Raw genomic sequence first — 24,550 nt, 5'->3', positions numbered from 1 at the left:
ATTTATTTATTTTATATATATAGTTTGTTGTGTTATTTTATTATTTTATTGAGCCTGTAGCATGAGTTTATACTTTTTTAAAACTTTTAATCATTGTTTTTGTTTTGGGTTTAATGAGTGGGATGTATCGTCCATTGGCGTTTACGTAACGAGAACAAATGAAGGGGAAGGGGAAAAAAGAAGGAATGTCACAAAACTGCATTTTCGAGAAAACGGCGTTTTAATATTGCAAACCGCGTAAGAAGAATAGGGTTAGTTAAATCTTTTGCCATTTTATATGGACATTTCTACATCTACGCATGCATGGCATATACAGTCAAATAGAACCAAGAGTTACCAACAGATAGAGCAAAGCACCCGAAAAAGCACATACATGGACATTCCTTGTTTTTCCCCCTTACCCTTCAAATAGCCTCGCAGCTGTCCATATTAGTGTCAGTCAGTCAGTTTACTTGAAGGTAGTGGGAAGGATGTAAATTCAGATTTATCATCTTTTTTTTTTTCACAAAATTTAAATTGTAGAGAAATACTACTGAAATAAAGTATAAAAGTGTTGAATGTACAGTAAATAATAATAATTACCAAAGTGTTCGCTAACACTGTTATGTTTAAATTGTAAGATACTTATTCATTTTTTTTTAAGTGCATTGCGTAATTGAAATAATCGTTATTCTTTGCAGTGGGTTATGAATGCAGTAGACAGCAATCTAAGTGCTACAGCAGGCGAACAATACCGTGCCCTTCGAGGTCAAGTATGGTCGGCTGTTGATGACGAGATTTCATTGGCAGAATGCGATATCTACAGGTAATTTAACTCTGACTGTCTAGTAGGTTTAAAATGTGATACCTGCTAACTCGTTAAATAGCTATACTGTGTAAATACGACGTAGTTATCAAATTTGAAAACTACCATACATTGAGTAAAGAGAAACAAACGCTGGTATATACACACACATACACGTGTAGGTGTAGGCAGGCAAGGGTGATTCAAAGAAATAGATTTTTCATTATCATTTTTCTTTTTTTCTTTCTTTCTTTCTTTTTTTCTTAACATTGTGTATAATATTAGGCAAAATTCTTCCCAAAAGTATTCTCAATATTAAATGCTTTTCAAAATGTGAGACAAAATTGAGAGAAAATAACATTTTTCGCTGTAGTGTATAAAAAAAAAAAAAAAGAAAACTCAAATTACAAAAGAAATTTGGGAATGATGGAAACATGTTCCTGTAGCTAACCAGTGTAATAAAAAAAAATTATATTGAAAGATAACATTTAGCTTTGATTTCACTAAAACATTCAATATTTATTTATTTATTTTTTAAATTAATACAACATTTAACCATCGATTGTCAGTAGTATTCCGAGCTTAATTACCACTAAAGTATTTTTCTCATATGGACTTTTTAATTTAAATCTGAAATGGTTTACTTGAGATACAAAGAGTAAGTCACAGATTCGTCTTTATCAGTAAATAAATAAAACTGACTGAAGTTTCTGCAATTTATCATTGCCTTTATCAGACATTTTATTGTAACAAATGAGAAAATCTGACCAAAACACTAACTGTATATTAGGTTTCGACAATTGAAGGCAATACAGTGTGCCCATTGAGGTCAAGTATTTTCGGCTGTTGATCATGTTTGTATCAAGACCAACAATGGTGGACATTTGATGTTCAGTAAGAATCAACAGAATATAAACCAAGTCAGTGTACTACTTCACATTGCTCCAAGTCCAATTGCTCTTGAATACATCATAGTAAACTTTTAAAATAAAAACTTAAATTACTAAACTTTTAAAATAAAAAAAAAAAAATTAAAGTTACTAAATTTTTAAATGAAACTATTTATTACTTCGTCTCAATTTTTATGTAAATTCCCTTCATCCAAATTCAATTTAAGCTTTTTGGACATAATGCAGTAACATTCATGCGTCTCCTTCTATCTGATGCATTACCTTCATAATTTTAATGATGTGTTTGAATATTCCCAAATGTTTTTGACATCCTAAAATCAGCCGAATCCTGACTCGCTGAATCTCGTATTTTCTTTAAAAATGGAACTGATGTTTCGTTTGGTCATCCACTATATGAAACATCACATTGAGAGTTAGCTTCATATACTCTTGTATGGATCAACTTACGGAGCAAGTACATTTTAAATGTAGTAAATTGTTGTCCAGTATTAAATAGTGATTTATAGCTAACTTTCAGATCATAAGTAAATCCATGTATTATTTGATTAACTTGATGTTATTATTGGAAAATGAAATGAAAACCTTGAGTTTTACGTCCCACGTTATGCCGGCTAGGCTAAAGAAGACAGTGATGATGAGAAATCGAGGAAATGGTGGAATGAAGAAAGTGAGAGGAAACGGGAGAATCCCGAGAAAACACACACACGGTGTTTGTCCACCAAAAAGCTCATTTGGCGCGAGCTGGGATCGAACCAAGGACTTTATGCGCCAGAGGTGAATGCTTCACCACTGAGCCACCGCGGCCCCGAGTGTTATTATTGGATGTATTGTTTATCCCAAAATCTTGCTTTCTAAATTTCTCCAGTATAAAGCGCTATGACTTTTTATAGTGCCAATAAGCCAGATTCTTGGCACGAAAATGAATCCCAAGATAGATAGGTTCAACAACGTATTTTCAATAATTTTTAGTTGAAAGTTTCCCTCAGCAGGTAGTAGCTGTGTTCAAGATAGAATCATCGAAGTATCTTGAAACTATTATTTTATATTTCAAGGATTAGGATTAGGAATTAGATTTTTGGGCTTTCGCATCTATGGCTTTCGTTTTAAAATCAAAATACTTTCTGAAATAGTTTCGATATTATCTAATACTATTTGTACATAATATTAAGAGATGTTCATGAAACAAACAAAATGATTGAATAAGTAATTTATAAGACATATAATGTGCTCTGTAACAATTTGTAGGTAAGTTTTGCAAATATTTCTGTAATGACGCCTACTTTATTTCTATTTAGTTACAACCCGGACTTGGCTTCTGATCCCTTTGGTGAAGATGGCTGTCTCTGGTCTTTTAATTACTTCTTCTACAACAAGAAGTTGAAGCGTATTGTATTCTTTACGTGCAGAGCTGTAAAGTAAGTGTAACTCGTTTTTTTGTTCACATTTATTGTAATAATAATTACTCGTGATCAAAAGTTATGTCCCATCTATAATATACACTGCTCCATAAAACTTAAGCAACTTGAAGAAAAGTAGCAGAAAGTAAAACAAAAAGATCACTGCACCAAATATAATCAACAGAAAGATGGTACAAATGCACAATGCAACACAAATGAAGGACAACAATACAGTTAGGATGTACAGGGTGGCCAGAATGTTCAGAACCACGATAGCTCGGCATGTAAAACTGGACTGTGCGAGAGCATAGGCCAGTCAATATGGCGTATGACCACTACGAACAGATACACAGGCACATCTGCCCTTCATGCTGCAAATCAGAGTGTTGAAGTCTTGCGGCAGATGGTGCCACTCTCCGAGGAAAGCTCGCAGTTCAAGAAGAATGCCGGTGGTGAATTGCGCTGCGCTATTCACCGCCCAAAAGCATCCCACACATGTTAGATGCGATCCAAATCCGGGGAGTATACAAGCCACGCAATGCGCGTAATGTCTTCGCTCTCCAGATATTCGGACAGCAGGTGTGCACGGTGTGGGCGGCATTGTCATCCATAAACAGGAAGTCCGGACCAAATGCTCCGCTGAAATTGCGCACATATGTATGGAGAATTTCATCCCGATACCGTTGTGCCATTAAAGTTCCATGTTCCACAATATTGAGGTCCGGTTTCCCATCCAGCATGATCCCATCCCACACCATGATGGAACCACCGCCAAAGGACGGCCGTTCAGCAATAAAGTTTGGGTTATATTGTTCCTGGCTTTCTCTACACTAATATCCAACCAGAATCAAACAGCAGGCTGTATCGAATCTCACGGAGAACACAACGCGCGCCACTGGTATCCCCCCCTCCCCCATGCAACCCAACATATACACTCATGTTCAAATTGATTGTTGCATATCTATAGCCGTCTTCTTGTAAGAATATAATTTGATAATGGTTTTGCACGGTATTTTTAATACTGATACTATGTGTATAATCGGAAAATGTATATTTGTGGTAAATTTCACAGGAAAAGAATTATAAATACGAAAATTAGAATGAGTAAAACAAAATATTGGTAAATGGACAAGAAAGTTTTATTTTCGTTTTATTGTTCTTATTTACTGCTCTTTTCACATGAAATTTGCCACATACATGTCTTTGCCGATTATACACATACTAATATTATAAGAAATACCGGGCGATTTCATTATCAAATTATATTCGTACAACAACATATTTATAGACATGGGACAATAACTTTGGACATGAGTGTACCTGACATGTGTAGCGCGCACGTTTGTGCTCCTGTTTCAATAGGACAAACAGCACAGGCCTCATGGCATTCAGCCCTGCTGTATTGAGCCGTCGACGAACAGTTTCGCGAATAACACGTTGTCTTGTCCTCTGAAACGAATCATTTGCCAGTTGAGAGCATGACGCTTGACGGTCACGTCTGGCAGCAATTGTGAGAAACCGGTCATTGGTAGCTGACGTCTTCCTCGGACGACCTCCTTCATAACATCTACTGACAGTATGTCCATTTTGGAAGCTACTCCACAGCCTTGACACAGCACTTTTGTTCACATAGAATTCCTGTAGCACGTCTACTTGGGATCGGCCTAGTCCAATCGCCCAATTATTCGCCCACGGTCTATATCACTCAAATTTTGTCTGCCAGCCATTGCAAGGTGTTCACGCTTGATATCACACACAGGAAGCACGAACTCACTGTTTGCAGCCTCTGACACAACTGGGCTGTCGTGTACGCTTTGTGGTAAAATCTGTTCACTGCGGTTGCGACGGTGCTACGCACACGCTATAACAGGCCCTCGCCTTCTCTTTCTATGCGCATGCCTTCTACCAGTGTTTAATGGGCCCCACACGTCACTTATCCTACTTTCTCTCGGGTTGCTTAAGTTTTGTGGATCAGTGTAAAATGCCCTACTTTAGGACATGAATCAGTGTGTGAAAGAAAAAAATAATTTTGAAGATATTTCGAGAAGTGGTAAAATGTCTGATGAAGAAAGGACATTATTTCAGATAACGTAGGAAGTTCGTTGTACGTAATATAATTCTAGTCTCAATACAAACATCAGTGTCATTTCTCATGGTTCAGAAGACATTGAGAAGAGTTGTTAGTAATATTAAAGATTTCAGTGAGTTAACGATTAATGATATTTTAAAAATTTATTATTACTAAATGCTCAATATGGTGTCTGCGGAGGAGGACATATGTGTGATCTCTGCAGTAAACTAATTTTTGGGGAACAGTTGGTTTTAACGTGTATGTGTAAGAAACGTTTCTACACAAGAAATTATATTACAGTGATAAAAGTGAATACGAAGGCTTAATGAAAAATAGAAATTCCATATTCAAATGTGACAAGTGTCTACGCAATAGATCGCCTGTTCAAACTATTGAACATCGAGGAGCAAAGAATATTATGTAAAAAAGCGATTTGTTTTTCTACAGTGTGTTTTCTTAACCTTTCGATCACCAACCCATTAAGTAAGGCCAGTAGTACTAGCTGGCTCTTTTTAAAAGCAGATTTCACAGATTTACTTTTAAATGTTTGTGGCTCAGGCCTTAGCTTAGAGACATGAAAAAAAAAAAACAGAACGTGTAGAATGGAAGAAAAATTTAAAAAACACAACTTGGCACTGTACCCATTATTTAAACAGTTGTGCAAAAGAAAGGACGCCTTCTTGTGTCCTGACAAAGGGGCAGACTTGAGTACTAGCTGAACTCTCTCTCTAGTATGTACAACAAAATCTGCAGGCACTTAGAACACATTTCATGGTGTCATGTTTCTTTTTGTTAAATATTTTTTTCTGTAATCCACTCTCCCGCCTCTACTGATAGTCCGGCCGTCAAACCCCTGATTTTGAGTGTACCGTGCATTCACGTCCGCATAAAATATTTTCACGTTTCCATAATCTTTTAACCCTACCAAGTAATATTAGAAAGGGTGTCGCCCTAACACCCTTGGGCAATTAGTATAAAACACGTTAATATGAAATGACTGCCGCCATTAACGGAATTTCTAGTTTCATTAATCTCTCTTCAACTTTTTGTTCTATCATATGAATATAGGTGTATATACCTATGTTTTAATGGTCAAAGAATATTTTGAGCAGTTTATCATTGTTGTTGAGTCCATATTTAATAATGTAAAATTTATGTATGTACAAAAAGCTACCGCCATTAACGGAATTTCTATTTTCATTTATATCTCTCCAAGATCTTGTTCTATCATAGAAGTATAGGTGTCTACTCCTATATTTTAATGGCCAAAGAATACTTTGAGCAGTTTACCATTGTTGTTGAGTCCTTATTTAATAATGTAAAATGTATGTATATACAGAAAATCCAAAAAATATATATATTAACCATAGGAAATACAATATGCGTGAGACGAGAAAACATTAATTTGCTAGTAAGAAAAAGATATTTCTATAGATAATTAAAAGTTAACAAAGGTTTTGTTACATAAAAGGAAATACCTGTTCTTAAAGGAACTTTTTGCGCTGAATTCGAATATGCACTCGGTTTTTCTCCATCACGTACGATTTTCCCGTAACAGAGGGATTTTCGGGAAAATCCCTCAAAAATTTCCCTTTTCGTTTATTTTACACCCCAAGATCTTGTCCCCTTGCATATACTAACATAGAAATTATACCTAAGTATACTTTGATTCATATTTAACAAACCCTCCAAGTTTCGTAATAATCGCTTTATTCTTTCTAGAGAAATAAATATGTTTGTATGTATACTGTGTGTACTGTTTATTGCACCTTATAGTAATGCTTTCAGATCTCTTAAGTTGAGGTAAAACGTTTTGCTTTATTACCACAAACACATATATAAAATATAATACAATATAATTTACAAGTGTGACAATTTACAATAAACAATAATACAAATGTACCAAAAGGTCATGAAAAGACAATCAAAACTATCACAATATATGAAACTTTCATTGGGTTACAAAAACGTACACTACTTCCTTCTTTTATAAGAAATGTTGCATTCTCTAACAAGACCCCAACAATAGTCCCCCATCATTGAAGGATCCCATCGTCCCTGGTACCTTTTCTCCATTGCCATTATATCTTGGTGGAATCTTTCCCCCTGTTCGTCGCTGAGAGCACCTAGGTTAGCAGGAAAGAAGCTGAGGTGGGAGTGCAAAAAGTGGATTTTTAAAGACATCCTACAACCCAACTCTTTGTATTTCTGTATCATGTCCTGTACGATTTCTGTGTAACTCTCAGCTTTGTTATTGCCCAGAAAGTTGCGCACAACACACTTAAATGCTGTCCAGGCAGCTAGCTCAGCACTGTTTAACTTGCTGTCAAAGCTATCATCAAGCATTAATTTCCTAATTTGGGGACCAATAAACACTCCCGCTGAAATCTTAGCATCACTCAGGTTAGGGAACTTATCTCGCAAATACTTGAAACCTTCACCAGATGTGTCCATGGCTTTGACAAAGTTTTTCATAAGTCCTAACTTGATATGAAGTGGCGGTAGTAATATCTTATTAGGATCTACCAAAGGAGCGTATTTGACGTTGCATTCTCCAGGTACGTAATTCACTCTAGGTTCCCATTCCTTCACTTCATAATGTTTGTCATCAGCTCGGCTATCCCATAAACATAAAAAAACATTGGTACTTCGTGTAACCGCACTGCAGTCCTAATAAAATACCAACTACCTTGAGATCACAACATATTTCATGAACAAAACGAAAAAAACTTGGAGAATTGTATATATATGTATTAAGATATACATATACTGTACGTTTAAAAAAATATACGTTGGAAGTACATTCTATTTTTATACACGTTTCTAATTTACAGAGAGCAATACAAGTGTGTTGTTGACTATTGTAAATATTCATTTTTATGTCTGTGTTTGTAGTAATAAAGCAAATCGTTTTTACCCCAACTCAGGAGATCTGAAAGCATTACTATCAGGTGAAATAAACAGTGCATACAGTATAATACAAATATATTTATTTCTCTAGAAAGAACAAAGCGATTTTTACGAAACTTTTAGGGTTTATTAAATATAAATCAAAGTATACTTAGGTATAATTTCTATGTTACTATATGTAAGGGGACAGGAGCTAGGGGAATAAAATATCTGAAAAAGGGAAATTTTTGAGGGAATTTCCCGAAAATCCCTCTGTTACGGGAAAATCGTACGTGATGGAGAGAAACCGAGTGCATATTCGAATTCAGCGCAAAAAGTTCCTTTAAGATCAGGTGATTTTTCTCATGTAACAAACAAAAAGTTTAAATTTGTTAACTAGTGTAATCATTTTAGAGTACACACTTATCGATACCCTAGAATTTGCTAGATTTAATACATAATTGTGCCGCCAGCAAGGACAAGACTCTCTAACAGCCACAAGGGCCATATATACCACCTTAATAGACATGGATCCTGCAGACCTCGATAGCATGTTCACAGCAATGGTTGAGGACATACGACTTACCAATATGTGCGGACAAAATGTGACTATATTCACAAACGACCAGCAACTGTACAAGTTGGCTGTGCACATCAGCTGGTTTTACCCCAAACGGTTTTCAACTTTCATTCCAAAACTTGGGGGAATGCACAGACTAATCATCTTTATTGGTTGCGTTGGATGTCTGATGACATGAAATTATCTTGGTTATATTTTGAAAGCAGCATTTGGAAGTGTTCCAAAAATGCTATCTGGTTATATGTTCCCATAGAATTTCAAAGCTCTTCAATTGGTTGTTGAAGAAGTTTAGGGGCCTATTTTTCTTGCGGTAAATTCAAAGGAAGAGCTTATATTTTAAAAAAAGCATCAAGCAGCTCTACATCCAAACTATGGTGGGGAAAATTTAGTAAAACCTTCTTTTTTTATTATGATGGTGTTTGTGAGAGCTGAACGTGAAAGTGAATGGCCACTACAGCTGTGGGCAGTAAAGCAAATGCTGCCGTATTTCTTTTCTGCTGGTCATCACAAATATACAGGGTACCGTTTGTATTATTTTTAGTCAATGCAAAAATATCATGGTGATGTACTAAAGAAATTCATGGAAAGGGAGCACGTCATACACCACAAGGAAGGGAAGTGGAACGGCATCTGGTCTGACATGTATATCGAAACGACATTTACGAGATACGGTAAAGGATCCCATGGAATCATCGAACTGACAATGAAACCAGAAAGTATGAAGACGTGGGCATACAGCATGCGCATTTTTAGTCGTATTTTGCAAGATCTATCCGACTTGACCAACGACAGTCACAGTGATGAAGTCACTACTCACAAAGAAGAGAAACCAGCAAGGATTCGAGCAGATAGTATTGACAAAGAGAAAATCAGGAGTAACCTAGAAACGTGTATTGATCCGTTTGACACGAAGGACCATTCCCAATCTCTTACCAACATAGCCACTGGCAGAATCGCGTCAGAAAAAGTGAATGTTCACAATGCGTTGAATATTGGAATGGATCAAATGGTTAAATATTCAGCTTCTTGGCAGGCAGGTTTCTCCATGCCAAAGAAATTTATAACGATGACTATTAACAGGAAGTCCATATGCGTTGGAACTACAGATGTATGTGATGCCACGTTGATCTGCTCTTCGTGTTCCTGGATTACAAGGGCCAAGAGACATCAATTTTCAACCTGTCCTTAAACATGAACTTGCCCCGGTACCAATTGCCATGTTTGATGACTACCGGGACATGAGAATAACAAAGGCGAAATCACTCATGATGAATCAGCTAAAAGTTGATGCATCTGCAAGAGTAATCCTCAGACCAGAAGATACAGTGATTGATGGAAGTGCTATGCTGTGGGTAGTAGACTGTCCGAACAATGGAACTGTTCATGGCTATTCCAGTTACGTATGTGAATACGTGTTTCAGAATACAAGGTTCTCTAATGTGTATTTGGTATTCGACAGATACTGCAACTACAGCATTAAGACTGACACACGATTGGCCCCAGATGTCCAATTTGGTAGCAGGAGGCAAAAGCCGAGTTTGGGAACATCTTTTTCATCCCGGAATATGTACTTACTGTCGCTGAAAACAAGATACAACTGACAGAGTTAATTATCTAGCAATTTCTAACTGATGTTCATATCAGAAATCTGGACTATAAATTGGTCATAACTGGAAAGGACCCCACTCCAAAGAGATAGCACACAGAACTGATTTGCGAACAACATACGAAGAAGCAGGTGTGATCATAGTGCAGCAAGTAGTGAAGATTGCCCAAAAGGGAGTGAAGAGTATCACAGTTACGTGCGACAATGCCGATGTTTTCATACTTCTCATGTACTTCCTTCTCACGCTTAAACTGTCGCGAGTGTTAACTATAGAAAGCAGTGGGACTATCAGGACCGTTATCGATGTTGGTGCAAGCGTAGAATAAGATAAGGCATTTCTTCCAGATCTTCCAGGAGCACATGCTCTCTCAGGGTGGGTTGCCCAGTGTTTTGGCATCGAAAACGGAGTGCACTGCGGTATCAAACTCAAACTACTACGAAAATTTCATGCAAATATCGGTGATGTTCTAAAAGACAATTAGTATCAAACATTAGCTGCTTAATTGTAACAAAGCCTGTAGTATTTCATGTTTGTTTCTACGAAAGCAAAAGGAGAGAAAATATATCTGATGTACTAGTCGATGCGTGGATGGCAAAGATATCAAGGCGAAAGGCTACGTCATCTCCTGATTTGAAAAGTCTCTCATTTACAACGGGAGTGTTCGAGTTAAATGTACGTAGAGCACACATTCAAACTGTCATATGGGATTGTGAATTTTAGCCTCCCAAGTTTGAGCCCCCTTTGTATGGCTGGAAACGTGAAGATGCTCGAAATCTCTTGGTTCTTGTGCTACTGCTATCAAATACTGCATTGGCACCTCCGGAAGTGTTTGATATGATTCGTTGTCGTTGTTCATCTGATAAACCATTCTTAACAGCTTATTGTCGTTGCAATGCAGCTAAACTGTCATGACGAAGCACGGTGTAATAACGAAAAAAAAAATAAATAAATAAATAAATAAAACAATCGCCGCTGCAAATACAAACGTAAACGAAGAGGAGACCAAATATTTTATTCATGACTTGTAGACTCCTTTTGCTCGCAGGGGGCCGCGGTGGCTCAGTGGTAGAGCGTTCACCTCTGGTGCTAGGGGTTCCGGGTTCGATCCCAGCCCCCGCCAAGTGAACTTTGTGGTGGACAAGCACCGTGTGCGTGGGTTTTCTCGGGGTTCTCCCGTTTCCTCCCACTTTCTTCATTCCACCATTTCATTCATTACTCATCATCACCGTCTCCTTTAGCCTAACCGGCATAACCGTGGGACGTAAAACTCAAAGATTTCATTTCATTTCTTTTTGCTCGCAGTGACTATGAAAATGAAAGTGTTGTTTAGTTTCATACACAAGTGTTCAGGTCAGTGCTAAAAACCACATAATTCGTTCAATGCTTTCAGGAAGCCAAGGATATTTTTTACAGAAACTATACATATATATATATATATATAGTTTCTGTAAAATATATATACTTTAAAAACATATTCTTCAAACACTTTTAAAATGTTTAAAGCAACTTGTGATCGATAAAAAAACTTTGAGTGTTACACAACGGGAAGTTTCTGGTAGGATAATAACTTTGAGGTGTATGCACAAAATTTGATTTATCAGTAATAGCAGCACTTAATTTCCATAGTAACCCTTTCGAATCCTATGACGACAAGACAACGTCGTGAAGTACTACAGACAATTAGTATCAAACATTAGCTGCTTAATTGTAACAAAGCCTGTAGTTTGCATCAAAACCTAACCTACGCAACGGTGAAACCTGTTTTTTTTTTTTTTTTTTTTTTTACTTGCACAGAGAATTGAGAAACATTTTATAACTACGTCATTATATAAGATATCAAAATAATAATTGGCGTGAACATTACCAATATCTCAATGTATATTGGGATACCGTGCTTTCACCCAGGGCCCCAAACGTCGAAAAAGGGATTTTTTCAGAGTAATTTTCCGATTTTGTTCTAAATTTCTCTTTTCTCCTACGTTGTAAGAGTATGATCTTTATATCATTTGAAAGACTGCATTGTTTTAAAGAGAATGAAATGTGAACCATAAAATTCTGATGAATTGTGCTGAAGCAGTAGATACTTAAAAAAAAGTCCTAAAAATTGCTTAACGTCATTGGATTCGAAAGGGTTAATGGGTATTATGCAAAATGCCCAAGGATGTAAGAGCGACACCCTTTCTAATATTGTTTAGGAGGATGTAGAGGACATGAAAGTGCAAAAATATTTTATGCGGATGCACATGCACGGTACCATGGGCTGACTGCCGGACTATGAATCCCATAACGACAAACGCGTATTCAGGAATCATGCGTATTCACCACATTGACATTGTGTTCCATCGCAAAAACGAATTTTTAAAATATAAAAATAAAGTTTGTGTGTATATAATTGTAGATTTGTTTCCAACAAAAGAATCTGGAATTACTCATTTCATTTGGACCTTACAACTAGAGAAACAGTAAAAAGTTTGTATTACAAACGAAATAAACCAAGAACATTGTATTTCATGGCGAAATAAGGATAATAAGAAGATATTTATGCATTTGTCCCATGGTATCTGTAAATAGTTACTTGAAAATGTCAATTACAAATATATGTATTTGGTCTAGGAATTAATTCGTGCGGTTGGTACGCACACATTGAAGCTGTAGTACAAACACAAAATACATAAATACCTTAAGAAAAATATTGTCCATCGTTAGCCACCACTTTCGCCCATCTGTCAGGCAATGTACGGATTCCGTGGCGAAAGAAGTCCTCATCCTTGCAAGCGATCCAGTCAGAGACCCATGTTTCGATATCTTCTGAAGAAGTAAACCGCTGTCCAATCAAATCGTTGTTCATGCAATCGAACAAGTAGTAGTCCGAAGGAGCAACGTCTGGTGAATACGGCGGGTGGGGTAAAACTTCCCATCCGACATTTTCTAAATAGGTTTTGACCGGTTTTGCGACATGTGGGCGAGCGTTATCATGTTGAACAATAAGTTTATCATGTCTGTTCTCCCATTCTGGTCGTGTTCTGGCCAGAGCTTGCTTCAAACGCATTAATTGTCGTCGATAACGTTCTCCATTCATAGTTTCACCCGGTTGCAGCAGCTCATAGTACACCACACCTTTCATATCCCACCATATGCACAGCATAACCTTTGCATAGTGAATATCTCGTTTTGGTTGTGATGGACCTGGTTCACCTGGTTTCACCCAGGCCTTTTTTCGTTTAGGGTTCTCGTAATGGATCCACTTCTCATCACCCGTAATAATTCGATGCAGAAACCCCTTTCTGCTCTGTCGTTGAAGCAGCAATTCGCAAATGGTTTTTCGTCTTTCAACGTCTCTGTCTTTCAATTCATGTGGAACCCAATGTGACATCTTTTGAATCATTCCCATGGCTTTCAAGCGTTTGGAGACTGTTGTTTGATCAACGCCTAATGCTGCTGCAAGTTGTTCCTGCGTTTGACACGAATCCTGCTCGAGCAATGCTGTCAATTCTTCGTCTTGAAATTTTTTTGGCTGTCCAGCTCGCTTTTGGTCTGCCAAGCCGAAATCACCACTTCTAAACCGTGCAAACCACTTCTGACACGTTCGCTCAGCTAGAGCATGGTCACCATACACTTCCACCAAAATACGATGACTTTCAGTCGCACTTTTCTGCATGTTAAAGTAATGCAGCAGGACACCCCGCAAAAACACTTTATCAGGCACAAATTGCGCCATGTTCACTTAACTACAAACTGGTGTTGTTGACGCTTTAATCCACTGCCCTATACTACGAACGATACGCGATGACAGGGGTTTGCAACACATGTGTGGATACACGGAACTGTGGGACGCTCCGTTCGTTGCGCCATCTCTTGTCCACCCGCACGAATTAATTCCTAGACCAAATAGATACCAGTAAACAAAAGTCAGTTCTTTCATTTCAGACGCATCTTACCACTTTCATCGTCAAAGTTCCATGTGTTTGTTTACGTTGCGATATAATCTAAACGATATAATGCACTGAAGGATTGCATCTTATCACAGTTCTTTTATATAAATATGTTATTGATTATTTTAAAGAGCAAAACAATAAGGATATAAAATTAGTAGATCAAAATTCGCATTTCCTTTCTATTCTAATAATATTTCGCTGTCAACTTCTTTCAGTCCCAACTATTCCATCTACGCCCTGGATTCAGGAATTGGCAGCGATATCACAATTGATGAAGATGATCAATATTAAATTCTTCAAGATAATCTCATCTCATAAAGGTAAAGACATGATACATTTTATTCACAAATTATGGTAATTCTTGTAAATCAGATTGGTTTGTTTATCTTTTAGAAAAATAGTTATCCAACTCGGTCCTTAACAGCTATACATTCTTAACACGAGTTGTGGTATAGTGCATGTTTTCTGAGTGACTAAGCACAGACTTAAACGCATAGTAGTAAACGCATCGGTTCGATTCTCAGTCTGTAGTATTTTTCACTCTTTATACATCACTACATCTCATTCGTTTGACTTGTTAATAGTCAGGTACAATAACAGAATTAACACTTTCTGTCCTAATCTTATTATACCTATGCAAATTGGAGCTTCTTGTGAGTTTAGAGTGCATTTTAAAAGATGTACATTAGGTAATAAAAAGAAGGTAAGCATCTGAAATATATACAGATGGTGATCAGAAAAATGTAAACACCTGAACGAAATTGCAACTTACCAGATTAATATGGTGTCGAGCCACCTTTCGCCTTCAGAACAGCCTTGATGCGACGTGGGATGGAGGCATAGAGTTCATGAATGGTAGCAAGTGGAATTTTACACCATTCCTCGTGTAGGGCATCGGCCAGTTCTGTGAGAGAGGATGGAGGTGGAAATCGTCGCCGGAGTCGTGTTTCCAAGACGGACCACAGATGTTCAATTATGTTGAGATCTGGGGATAGGGCGGGCTAGGGGAGGTGTTTAACTTCATCCCGGTGTTCCTCAAACCACGCTGCAACAACGCCAACTGTGTGAATGGGTGCATTATCATCCTGGAAGATGGCGTCATAGTCCGGGAACAACATCCGGACCATAGGATGCAAGTGGTCTCCTAAAATTGCGACATAATCGTTGGCAGTGATTCGTCCGCTAAGTGTGACCACAGGACCCAATGAAAACCATGATATGGCGGCCCACAGCATCACCGAGCTGCCGCCATGTTTCACAGTTGGGCGGAGACACTGCAGATCATAAGCTTCTTTGGGCGTTCTCCACACATAAACACGGCCCGTGGTTGGGAACAGGGTGAAGGATGACTCATCCGACCACATCACACGTTTCCAGTCCTCAACGGTCCAAGTGGCATGGTCGCGGCACCATTTGCGGCGTGCGAAAGCGTTATGGTCCCTGATGAGCGGTTTGGCCCTTGCAACACGACCCCGTAAATTCATGTCATGTAATTCGCGGCGGACTGTGATTGTCGAAACAGGGTGTGGGAGGTGCTGATTGAGTTCCTCCGTCACTTGCTCCGCAGTGGCACGACGGTTCTGCGTGACAATGCGATTTAATACCCGGCGTGACCTGTCACTCATGATTTTCTTCCGCCCACTGTTCCGCTTCCCCGATGTGGTTTTCCCGTGTGTTATGTAAGCCGTCATCACCTTCGACACTGTCCCACGCGACACACCTAACACAGTAGCCACTGCCGTCACACTCACTCCACATAACCGCGCACCAACAATTTGCCCTCTTTGAAAATCTGAGAGGTCTCCCATTTTACACTACCTCCGTCTGCTGCAGCCACTGGACACTGCTGTTCCACTGCGCCTGACGTAGTATGGAGACCGACCTAACACACCACCACCAGCAGTCCGGCGCTGCGGGCGCCACGACACCACTGCCAACCCATACATCTGACGTGTTGCCAACTACAGGTGTTTTCATTGTTCTGATCACCATCTGTATATGGCAAATACATTTTTAAATATTTTGTTTTAAGGTAAATACAACATTTATTAGTATTGTTGGATGGAAGTGCTATAATATTACTTCAAACAAGTGCTCTTTCATTTACATGAAAAAAGAAAGAAAGAAAAAAAGCATAATATGGAAAAAGTGCAACACTTGTTTATTATTCTTATCTTTGGGTGAAGCTGCTATAATGTTCATTATTTCTTCTCCACCCATTTATATTCCTTCATGTATTCGTACAGAAAAAAAAAATAACCTTAGCACAAAACATTTATGTATCTTCGTCAGCGAATTATCGCAAAACAACAAACTGACAACAGCTTTCACCATGCAAGATCTTCACAATTTCATCGTTAGATGTCAAGGTCTTAGGTGTGAGCCCAAATAAGTTTTCTATATAGAGGAACCGCGGTGGCTCAATGGTAGAGCGTTCATCTCTGGTGCATGGGGTCTCTGGTTCGATCCCAGCTTGCGCCAAATGAATTTTCTGGTGGACAAACACCGTGTGCGTGGATTTCTCGGAGTTCTCCCGTTTCTTCACACTTTCTTCATTCCACCATTTCATTTATTTCTCATCACCGTATCCTTTAGCCTAGCCGGCATAACCGTGGGACGTATAGCACAAGTATTTTATGTAACTGATTAATGTGTTTTCGCGTGTTCATTGCATATACATTGAATTGAATTTCCTGGGTTTATTCAGATCAACTGTATGTGTCATTGAAGTCAAAATTTAAACTCGTTCAGTTTTGCTAAAATAACCCAATTCCGCACAACTGAGTAACGATGGGCTGATATGCATATTAGTATGAGGTCCGAATCACATTATTTCCCAGTCTCCTGGGACCCGAACGCGGGCTATCGGCATTAAAGACGGGAACGCCAGTCACCTCATCATAAGAGAGCTTGCCCTTCCCTTTGATGTAGTGGCTATCCCGAGTTCGATTCTCATTGGGAGTGTAGTAAACGCATTACGGTGTTTCGGATTCCAGTTTAAACTAGATTGACGTCTCGTATGGCCTCGGCGTTCAAAAGGTACGCCAAACTTTCAAGAAACGAACAAAAAACAGCAAAGGAGGAAGCTTCGGTGCAAATAATTATTTCGGTTCAGAGAAAAACTAATGCTTGTATTTTTTTTAAACATTACTATTATGTCGACGACCGTATTTGTTAGTCATCATTATATGTTTTTTCTTTCCGAATATTTCGTTTCTATGAATATAAGATGAAATATAAATGAAAAATACAGATGTGTATAAAATTGATTACATTTTTTCATTTTTTTGTTTCAGGAAGAAATGAAATTTTTATGAGTGAAGACAGCACCATTTTGTGTAACTATTTCGCTCTGCAAAGAAATATAAAAAATCGTAGGATTATTTGTTTAAAATATCTATAATATTAGAGAAAATGATTTCTGGTGAAAGAAAAAAAAGTATTTTAAAAATACGAAAAAAAAAAAAGATTGGTTTAGATAAATATATATATTTAAGTATATAGCGTTTTAACATGTTTTACGTACACACATTAGAAACTTCTTTACTTTTTTTCCTCTTTGTTTGCCAGTAGTTTATTAACATTATACCAGTTTCTATTATTAAGCAGTTCAGTTTGCATCTATTTTAAGCAAAATGAAATCCGTAATGTTTTGGGCTGATGCGTTTGTTACTGTCTGATCGAAAACAACTAATAAAATTTTTTGCGTCTTGATCGAGAGAAACAGTGTCTGTCGACTGTCCGTGTCCCCTGAATGCACACAGTACAAATGTAAATACAAATTGTTTTGTGATTGTGGAGTGTATAATTGTTGTGCTTTTTTCATTTGTTTTTTTCATTTTTCAAGCTTAAACATTTGTATACATGTACATTCCCTTAAGTTTTATATTGTAAAAAGTGAAGATGTGGTACTTCAAGCACACAGTTCTTTCATTACTTTACTTTCGGTATGAAGCAGCAGTTGTAAAAGAATGGTATTTTTTTTAAAACAATGCATATCAGTTTAATTATATCAAACTGATAAGAAAATTAATCCATGTAATATGAATAAATTAGGTATGTGTGATAACATTATTATTTTAAAATAAGATTCTCATTTTGAATGGGGGAATTAAACAAAACACTCATAATATCTTGTCTAATTTTACTACAACATTTAAACACTATCTTATATATTATTTGGAAGCCTGTAATACAATAATAGTACTAAATATCGATTGCTAGTCCGGAGTTCAGCAAATGCTGCTAATTTTTCTCTCTCTGTCTGTCTTTTTAGTTTATTCGTTTTGTATTTTTATATTATATTTTATCATCTTGTTTATAACAGTGTTTTCCGATTATTTTTTTAAAATGAAGTTTCAAAAATGTTTTGAGTGCTGTAACTGTATTGTAAATATTTTTACCAGTTTTTGTATTGTAATTTGCTATTTTAAAATGCAACTGATGAACTCTGAGTATATATCCAATATGAAATGTTTAGTCGGAAGAAGTATTATTCTCGCTTTTCTATTTTCAAAATCAGTGAGTTTCGTTTTAAAGAGAAATCTAAACTAAAAAAAGCAAGTAACACGTAAAGATTCTATTGCAAATATTTGAAAAAAAAAAGAAAAAGAAAAAGAAAGGTCTTGCTTCTACAACACTTATTTTCGTTTTTTATTTTCTTCTCCTGAATAAATAGGTTATAAAATAATATGTTTCGATTCATGAAAAATTCAATGTTTATAGTAAGTAGTTAATAAAATTGTAGAAAGAATACAATTGTTTGGTTATTTCATATTTAGGCACTATTTAATCGTTAAAAGTAAGAAACACCTACACTGAAATAAATTTTGTTTTCTCAAGAAAAAAATATAAACTTTGAGTTGAAAATTGGAAAAAAAAAAAAAAATTGAACAATTCAATATTAAGTCTTCTATAGCTCATATATTCGTATACCTTCCATTTCGTGAAATCTTTAGGCAATACTGTATAATTTTACTGTTCGTTCAGAAGGAGAAGTGTATGTAAAATGTGCTTACAAAAGGTTTGTATTTTGTAAGGGAAAAGAAATGTTAAACGATTGGTACATCACGAAAGGTTTGATCAAACTCTAGTTTATTTGTCATTTTAATATTAGTAATAGTTATTATTATATATTTATATTTAATATATATTATTTATATTAAGTATATATATTTAATAGAACTAGTTGCAATCCTGAGCTATTTCTTTACAATTTCATTAGTTAGTTACAAGAGAAATCTTACATTAATTATCATCAAATTTATGAAGTGATGTTTCAGCTCGCTTTAATTCTGTGTAAATGATGCCCTTCATCTTGGATTACTGCTTTGTTTAAAAGACATATGGTTTGAGTTAAAAAAACATTTTATTACTTACGTAAATTTCATACTTTGTCAGTATAGTCGGCAGCAAAAATGCATACCTTCTTCCCCCCCCCCCCTTTCTCAAGATTCTTTTGTCAATAACATCGAAATTAATTGACAACTTAGTGCGCTGTTTTTTTTTTTTTTTTTTTTTTTTTTTTTTTTTTTTTTTTTTTTTTTTTGGTATGGAAGTTATCGAAAATAGTACATTAATCGATTTTTACGTTCCAGAGTTACGACACATGAATATTAATACGGTTGTACTGTGTATTCGTGCTGATGAGTATACGATGAGTTCGTACGATCTGTTGTGAGTGTTCGTAATGCAATTTCATATTAATCCATTCTGTGTATACTTCTTTAAATAAACGTAACAATTCAGTTTTAGTGTAATAAAACAATATATACAATACTTACATGTGTATAAAGCGCACTTCTTTCAAAAACTTTAGTCCAAATAACTTTGGTATTATGTTATATAAGGAAGAATACCGCCAGATACACGAAACCATATATGCTTTCACTAAATCACATATACTTTCGCTACGTATAAGCAAAACCAACAGATAAATACAGATGGAAGTTACCCCTTACGGGTTTGGTCGGAAGTGACCACAATCTAATCTTGTTTCGGTCAACATTACAACGAATGAATTTGAACATCACTTCTTGAACATACTTTAAACCTACTTATGTATGGTAGTATGGTTGCGTATGCAACATTGTGGAAGTTGAATTAAGAAAAATAAATAAATAGAAAAATAGTGTAAAAGTACAATTTGGCAAATAAGTTTGTTATTCCATGTATTGAAAATAAAACGTTACTTGAGTAGAGGATGTGTAGTTAGGATAAGTTATATATTAGAAATTATATTATCTTTCAACTTACAAGTGCAAGGGTTTTCTTACATATTTATAATTCTAAGTTCTAAGAGTTCTAGTTAATTCGTTGAATATTTAAGTACAGTTTTCAAACTAATGCCAATCGAAAGAATAAGAAAGTAATGACCTCATTGTTTGTTACAACTCACTTTGAAACAAGGAGTAAAAGAAAATGAAGAATCAAGAATTTTTTTTTTTTTTTTTTTTTTTTTTTAATTACAATGTTTGACTTTCGATATTTCTAGAATTATCATTTATATTTAGAAATATGTATTCGTTCATCTAATCATATATATTCATTTAAAAAAAAATCAATTAAAATAATTTCACCTTGTGTGTTAAAACAATTTTACCGTGTGTGAGGAAAGAACGAGTTGAAGTTACCATATCTTCTTGAAAAAAAGGATTAAAAAAAATACCTCTTCAGGCCAACATGTAAGCGTCTATATGTTATTTTATTGAAGTATTGTGTTTCTCATATTCAGACCTGTTGATGGTAGATACTATTTAGCAGTTATATCAGTGATTCGTAGTGGGTAGATTTTACATTCATTAAGATTTCAAGAAAATTGCGGGAAAAATGTATTTCAGTCCATATTATAATTGTACTAGAAAGTGACTTTTTTGCACAAACATTTTGTGGCCGATTTTGCCTTACATTTTTCACAGAATTTCTTAACACATATGTACATATATATACGTTCCTTCATTATCATCTATTTTTAATAAATAATAATAATAATTGCCATTTATTCAATTTGTAAACCCACCAAACGTCTTTGTTGATAGATGTAGATTGCCTTAATACCAGGTGCTGTTTGCAAAATGTGTGTATAACATATATATTATATATAATAGATCTCATTTAATTTTGGTGTTTAAGCAAAACTAAAACCTAAGAGTATTTTAGTGATAGAACTAGGAAAATGTAGTGTTTATTTTTTTTAATATTTACTTCGAAAAGCTTTATTTCAAATAGTCATTTTTCAAAGTCTGTTTGTTTTTGTATGCTGTACAACAGTATATTGTACTTAGACTGGATTCAACAGAACAATTTAGATTTATTAAATATGTATATTTGTAACTTAGTTCATGGTTTGCTAGCATGAACAGCGGTTTTATCGGTATCATAAATAAATAAATAAATGTAGTTTGTAAGTTAAGTAACGTAACGATCAGTCTTAAGAATTTTATCGCGTCGTATTACGGTAAGCCAAAAGCACTGTACAAATATTTTATGTTAAACTTCGTGTACAGTTTGTAAGTATCTCAATCATACTTGTATATTTATATATATATATATTATATGTTATCTCGTTATTCAGTATTTACTGCACATTTTTTTTTAAAGAAAGAAAAATATGCTGTTTGTTTCTGTATGTATAACAGATCTTATACAAATGAAGTACGTTTGCTGAAATAATCGTGTCGTGTATCCAATGTATACACTTGATTTGTTGGAGGAAAGTAGATAGCTCTCATGCTTCGGTATGTAATATTTTTCTTGTGTTATATGTTTTCATTATTATTATTATTAAATATTATTATACAAAAACAAGAAGTGTGAAGATTTTTTTTTCTGAGCAGCTACTTTCAGCCTGTAATAATAGAAAATGTCCGTATTTCCAAGTATGAGGAAATACAAGTGCCATTTTAATGCACGTTTGTTTATATTGAGCAAGTGTAAATACTCGCTATTTTTACACGTTGCATATTAATATATTTCTGCTGAGATAACGCAACTTATATTGTTAGTACAAGTGAATTGAATTGTACAAGGAACATGATGTAACTTCGTTTGTTACATAGACGAAAAAAAATCGTGTTAATACAAAAGTAGGTAAACGTACAAAATCGCGATTACAGAAGTGCAGTGTCTCATAGTGTAAATACGTAGATATAAATATATGTATCTTTGAATAGTTAAGTGTGATGTTCACGTTAATCATCTTAATGTCAATGGCTATAATTTTTCAGTCTCATTAATATATTATCATTATTTTCATCTACGTTTTGCATTGTTAATTTACCTTTCCTTTTTCCAAGATCACGAATAGCGAAATGGTCACCATCTTAGATTTGGATCACAATCTTCGGTTCGAATCTGGCAGCTCAGCTTTTAATTATCCTATACAACATTAAAAAGCTCATGAAAAGAAATTCTATAGAATCTCAACAGTAAGTTACATGTACGTTCGATTTCAATGGAAATACAGGATGTTTTTTAGTAATTGATCCTGAGTTAAGTTCTTTTTCAGCATCAAGGTTATATGAGAAGGATTGAACCTAAGATCACGTGCCAAGAAAGCGCGCATGTTAGTCACTTGGCCATAAAAAGGACCAAGTTCGGAAACTTGATATTCTCCAAATTTTAACTTTGCATTTTGTTTTACGTTTTAACTTCAAATTAATGATCATCACAAGAATTGAGACATGACTGGCACAGCACTCGCACAACAACTGCAAAGCTTCCACGGACTACAGTCTTTACTTGACCGTTGCCAACCCAGACTGACATGTTTTCAACTCCGTTTCCGTTGAATTGAGAAGGATCTGTAGATATGTCCATATGTAAAAGAAGTATATTTGAATAATTTAAATCTCCCTCGTCTAGAAGTTGAATTCGAAGAACACTAGTGCAGACTGCAGACCGTACAATATAGTTGACTCCACATACATACATTTTAGTATAAACCATCGTGTTGTATTAAGAAAACTGCATCAGTGGATTGTGATACTGTTTGCTTGTGAACGTAACAACGCAATTTCCACAGGTCTGAACCTTGTAAAATATATAGTTTTTTAATTACACGAATACTAAAAAATGAAATAGTTATTAGAAATTTAGAGTCGAGTAATCTCCTAATATAAGAAATGAAAGATAAATATTATACCCCCATTCGGGACGAACCTAAATGGCCTATGGACGCAGTGCTGTTAGTTGTGTGTTGCAGATTTTCAAGGCTTTCACATGCTCTAGTTTTTCAGGTTAAATTTTTAAAGTGTATTACGAGGTGAAGAAGAATGATAAGTGTTGGTGCAATGTGATGAATAGAATAACAAAAAAGTTTACAAGCTTTATAGTATAGGGTGTATCAAAAGTCCGGGACCATAGGCCAACTCGTGTTACTAGTAAAGATACAAAAAAAATTAAAAAGGGAAAAGTTGTTGGAAACAGGTGGTTTTCAATCTAAAATGGTGAAATTTTTCCAACCACACGAACCTTTGAGCTCTAAACGGGTAAGACGCCGAATGTTAAATGAAAAAGCAACGCTGCCAGTTCAGTAGGTTGTTCCCTCGGACCTTGTCATACCAACAATCTGGTTTAATGATTGGTTTCGAAGGATGGAGAAGTATATTGAAAGTGGTGGAAAATATTTTGAAAAAATTAAATAAATAAAACTATGTTGCAAAACTTGCCTAGTACCCTTTGTATTTTTTACATGTGAGGTTGTGACAGATGCATCAACATTATTTTATAGTGATCACCAAAATATTATATTTACCCAAACACGACACTTAAACTTCTGAAACTTTTTTTAAACAAGTTAACTTTTAAAACAAATTACAAAGTTGACGGTTGCACAACCATCGAACCTAAGGCAGCAGACGTGCCTGCCATATACAGAGGTGACTACTTTGACCTAACCTCACTCAACCTCACCTCACCGGTCTGACCTCATGCTCACTTTCGACATCACGCTCACATCACCGGTCTGACCTCACGCTCACATCACCAGTCTGACCTTACGCTCACTTCACTAGTGTGACCTCACACTCACTTCATGAGGTTGAGGTCGAGTGAGCGTGAGTTCCAAACTCGTAAGCGCCGATTTCGGGGTTTGGGCACAGCTCTTCCCTCTAACTTATTGGCTAGCACGCGCATCTTTGGTGCACAGGGTCGTGGGTAGGACTTGAGATATTTCGATGTATTGATCGATAGTTTGAAATGTCGGGATTTTTCGATAGTTTTCAGTATTTCCATAGTTTTCGATGTTTTCTCGTTTTCAATATCAAGGTATACCGATACCACTTTCTCAACATAACGAAAACTATTCATATAACACGACCTAGACTTTCAATACTTCAACGTTCTCTGTTCCACAGGATCACTACCTAATACAAGTC

The 24,550-nt window shown here is 35.9% G+C and overlaps 1 protein-coding gene across 1 annotated transcript in view; it reads left to right on the top strand.

The window, feature by feature from the left end:
- Maf1 (repressor of RNA polymerase III transcription Maf1) overlaps nt 1–21,569 on the top strand; it is an 83,454-nt gene extending 61,885 nt beyond the window's left edge. The window contains exons 4-7 of the mRNA XM_081759732.1: nt 681–805; nt 2,991–3,110; nt 14,390–14,494; nt 17,471–21,569. Coding sequence (XP_081615858.1) covers nt 681–805; nt 2,991–3,110; nt 14,390–14,465 — 321 coding nt within the window. The 3' untranslated portion in view covers nt 14,466–14,494; nt 17,471–21,569. The remainder of the gene's footprint in view (nt 1–680; nt 806–2,990; nt 3,111–14,389; nt 14,495–17,470) is intronic.
- The last annotated feature ends 2,981 nt before the right edge of the window (nt 21,570–24,550 follow it).

This window comes from Thermobia domestica, chromosome 1 (assembly GCF_964235325.1).
Source record: "Thermobia domestica chromosome 1, izTheDome1.hap1.1, whole genome shotgun sequence".
NCBI lineage: Eukaryota > Metazoa > Arthropoda > Insecta > Zygentoma > Lepismatidae > Thermobia > Thermobia domestica.
This window is presented reverse-complemented; position numbering and strand designations above follow the sequence as displayed.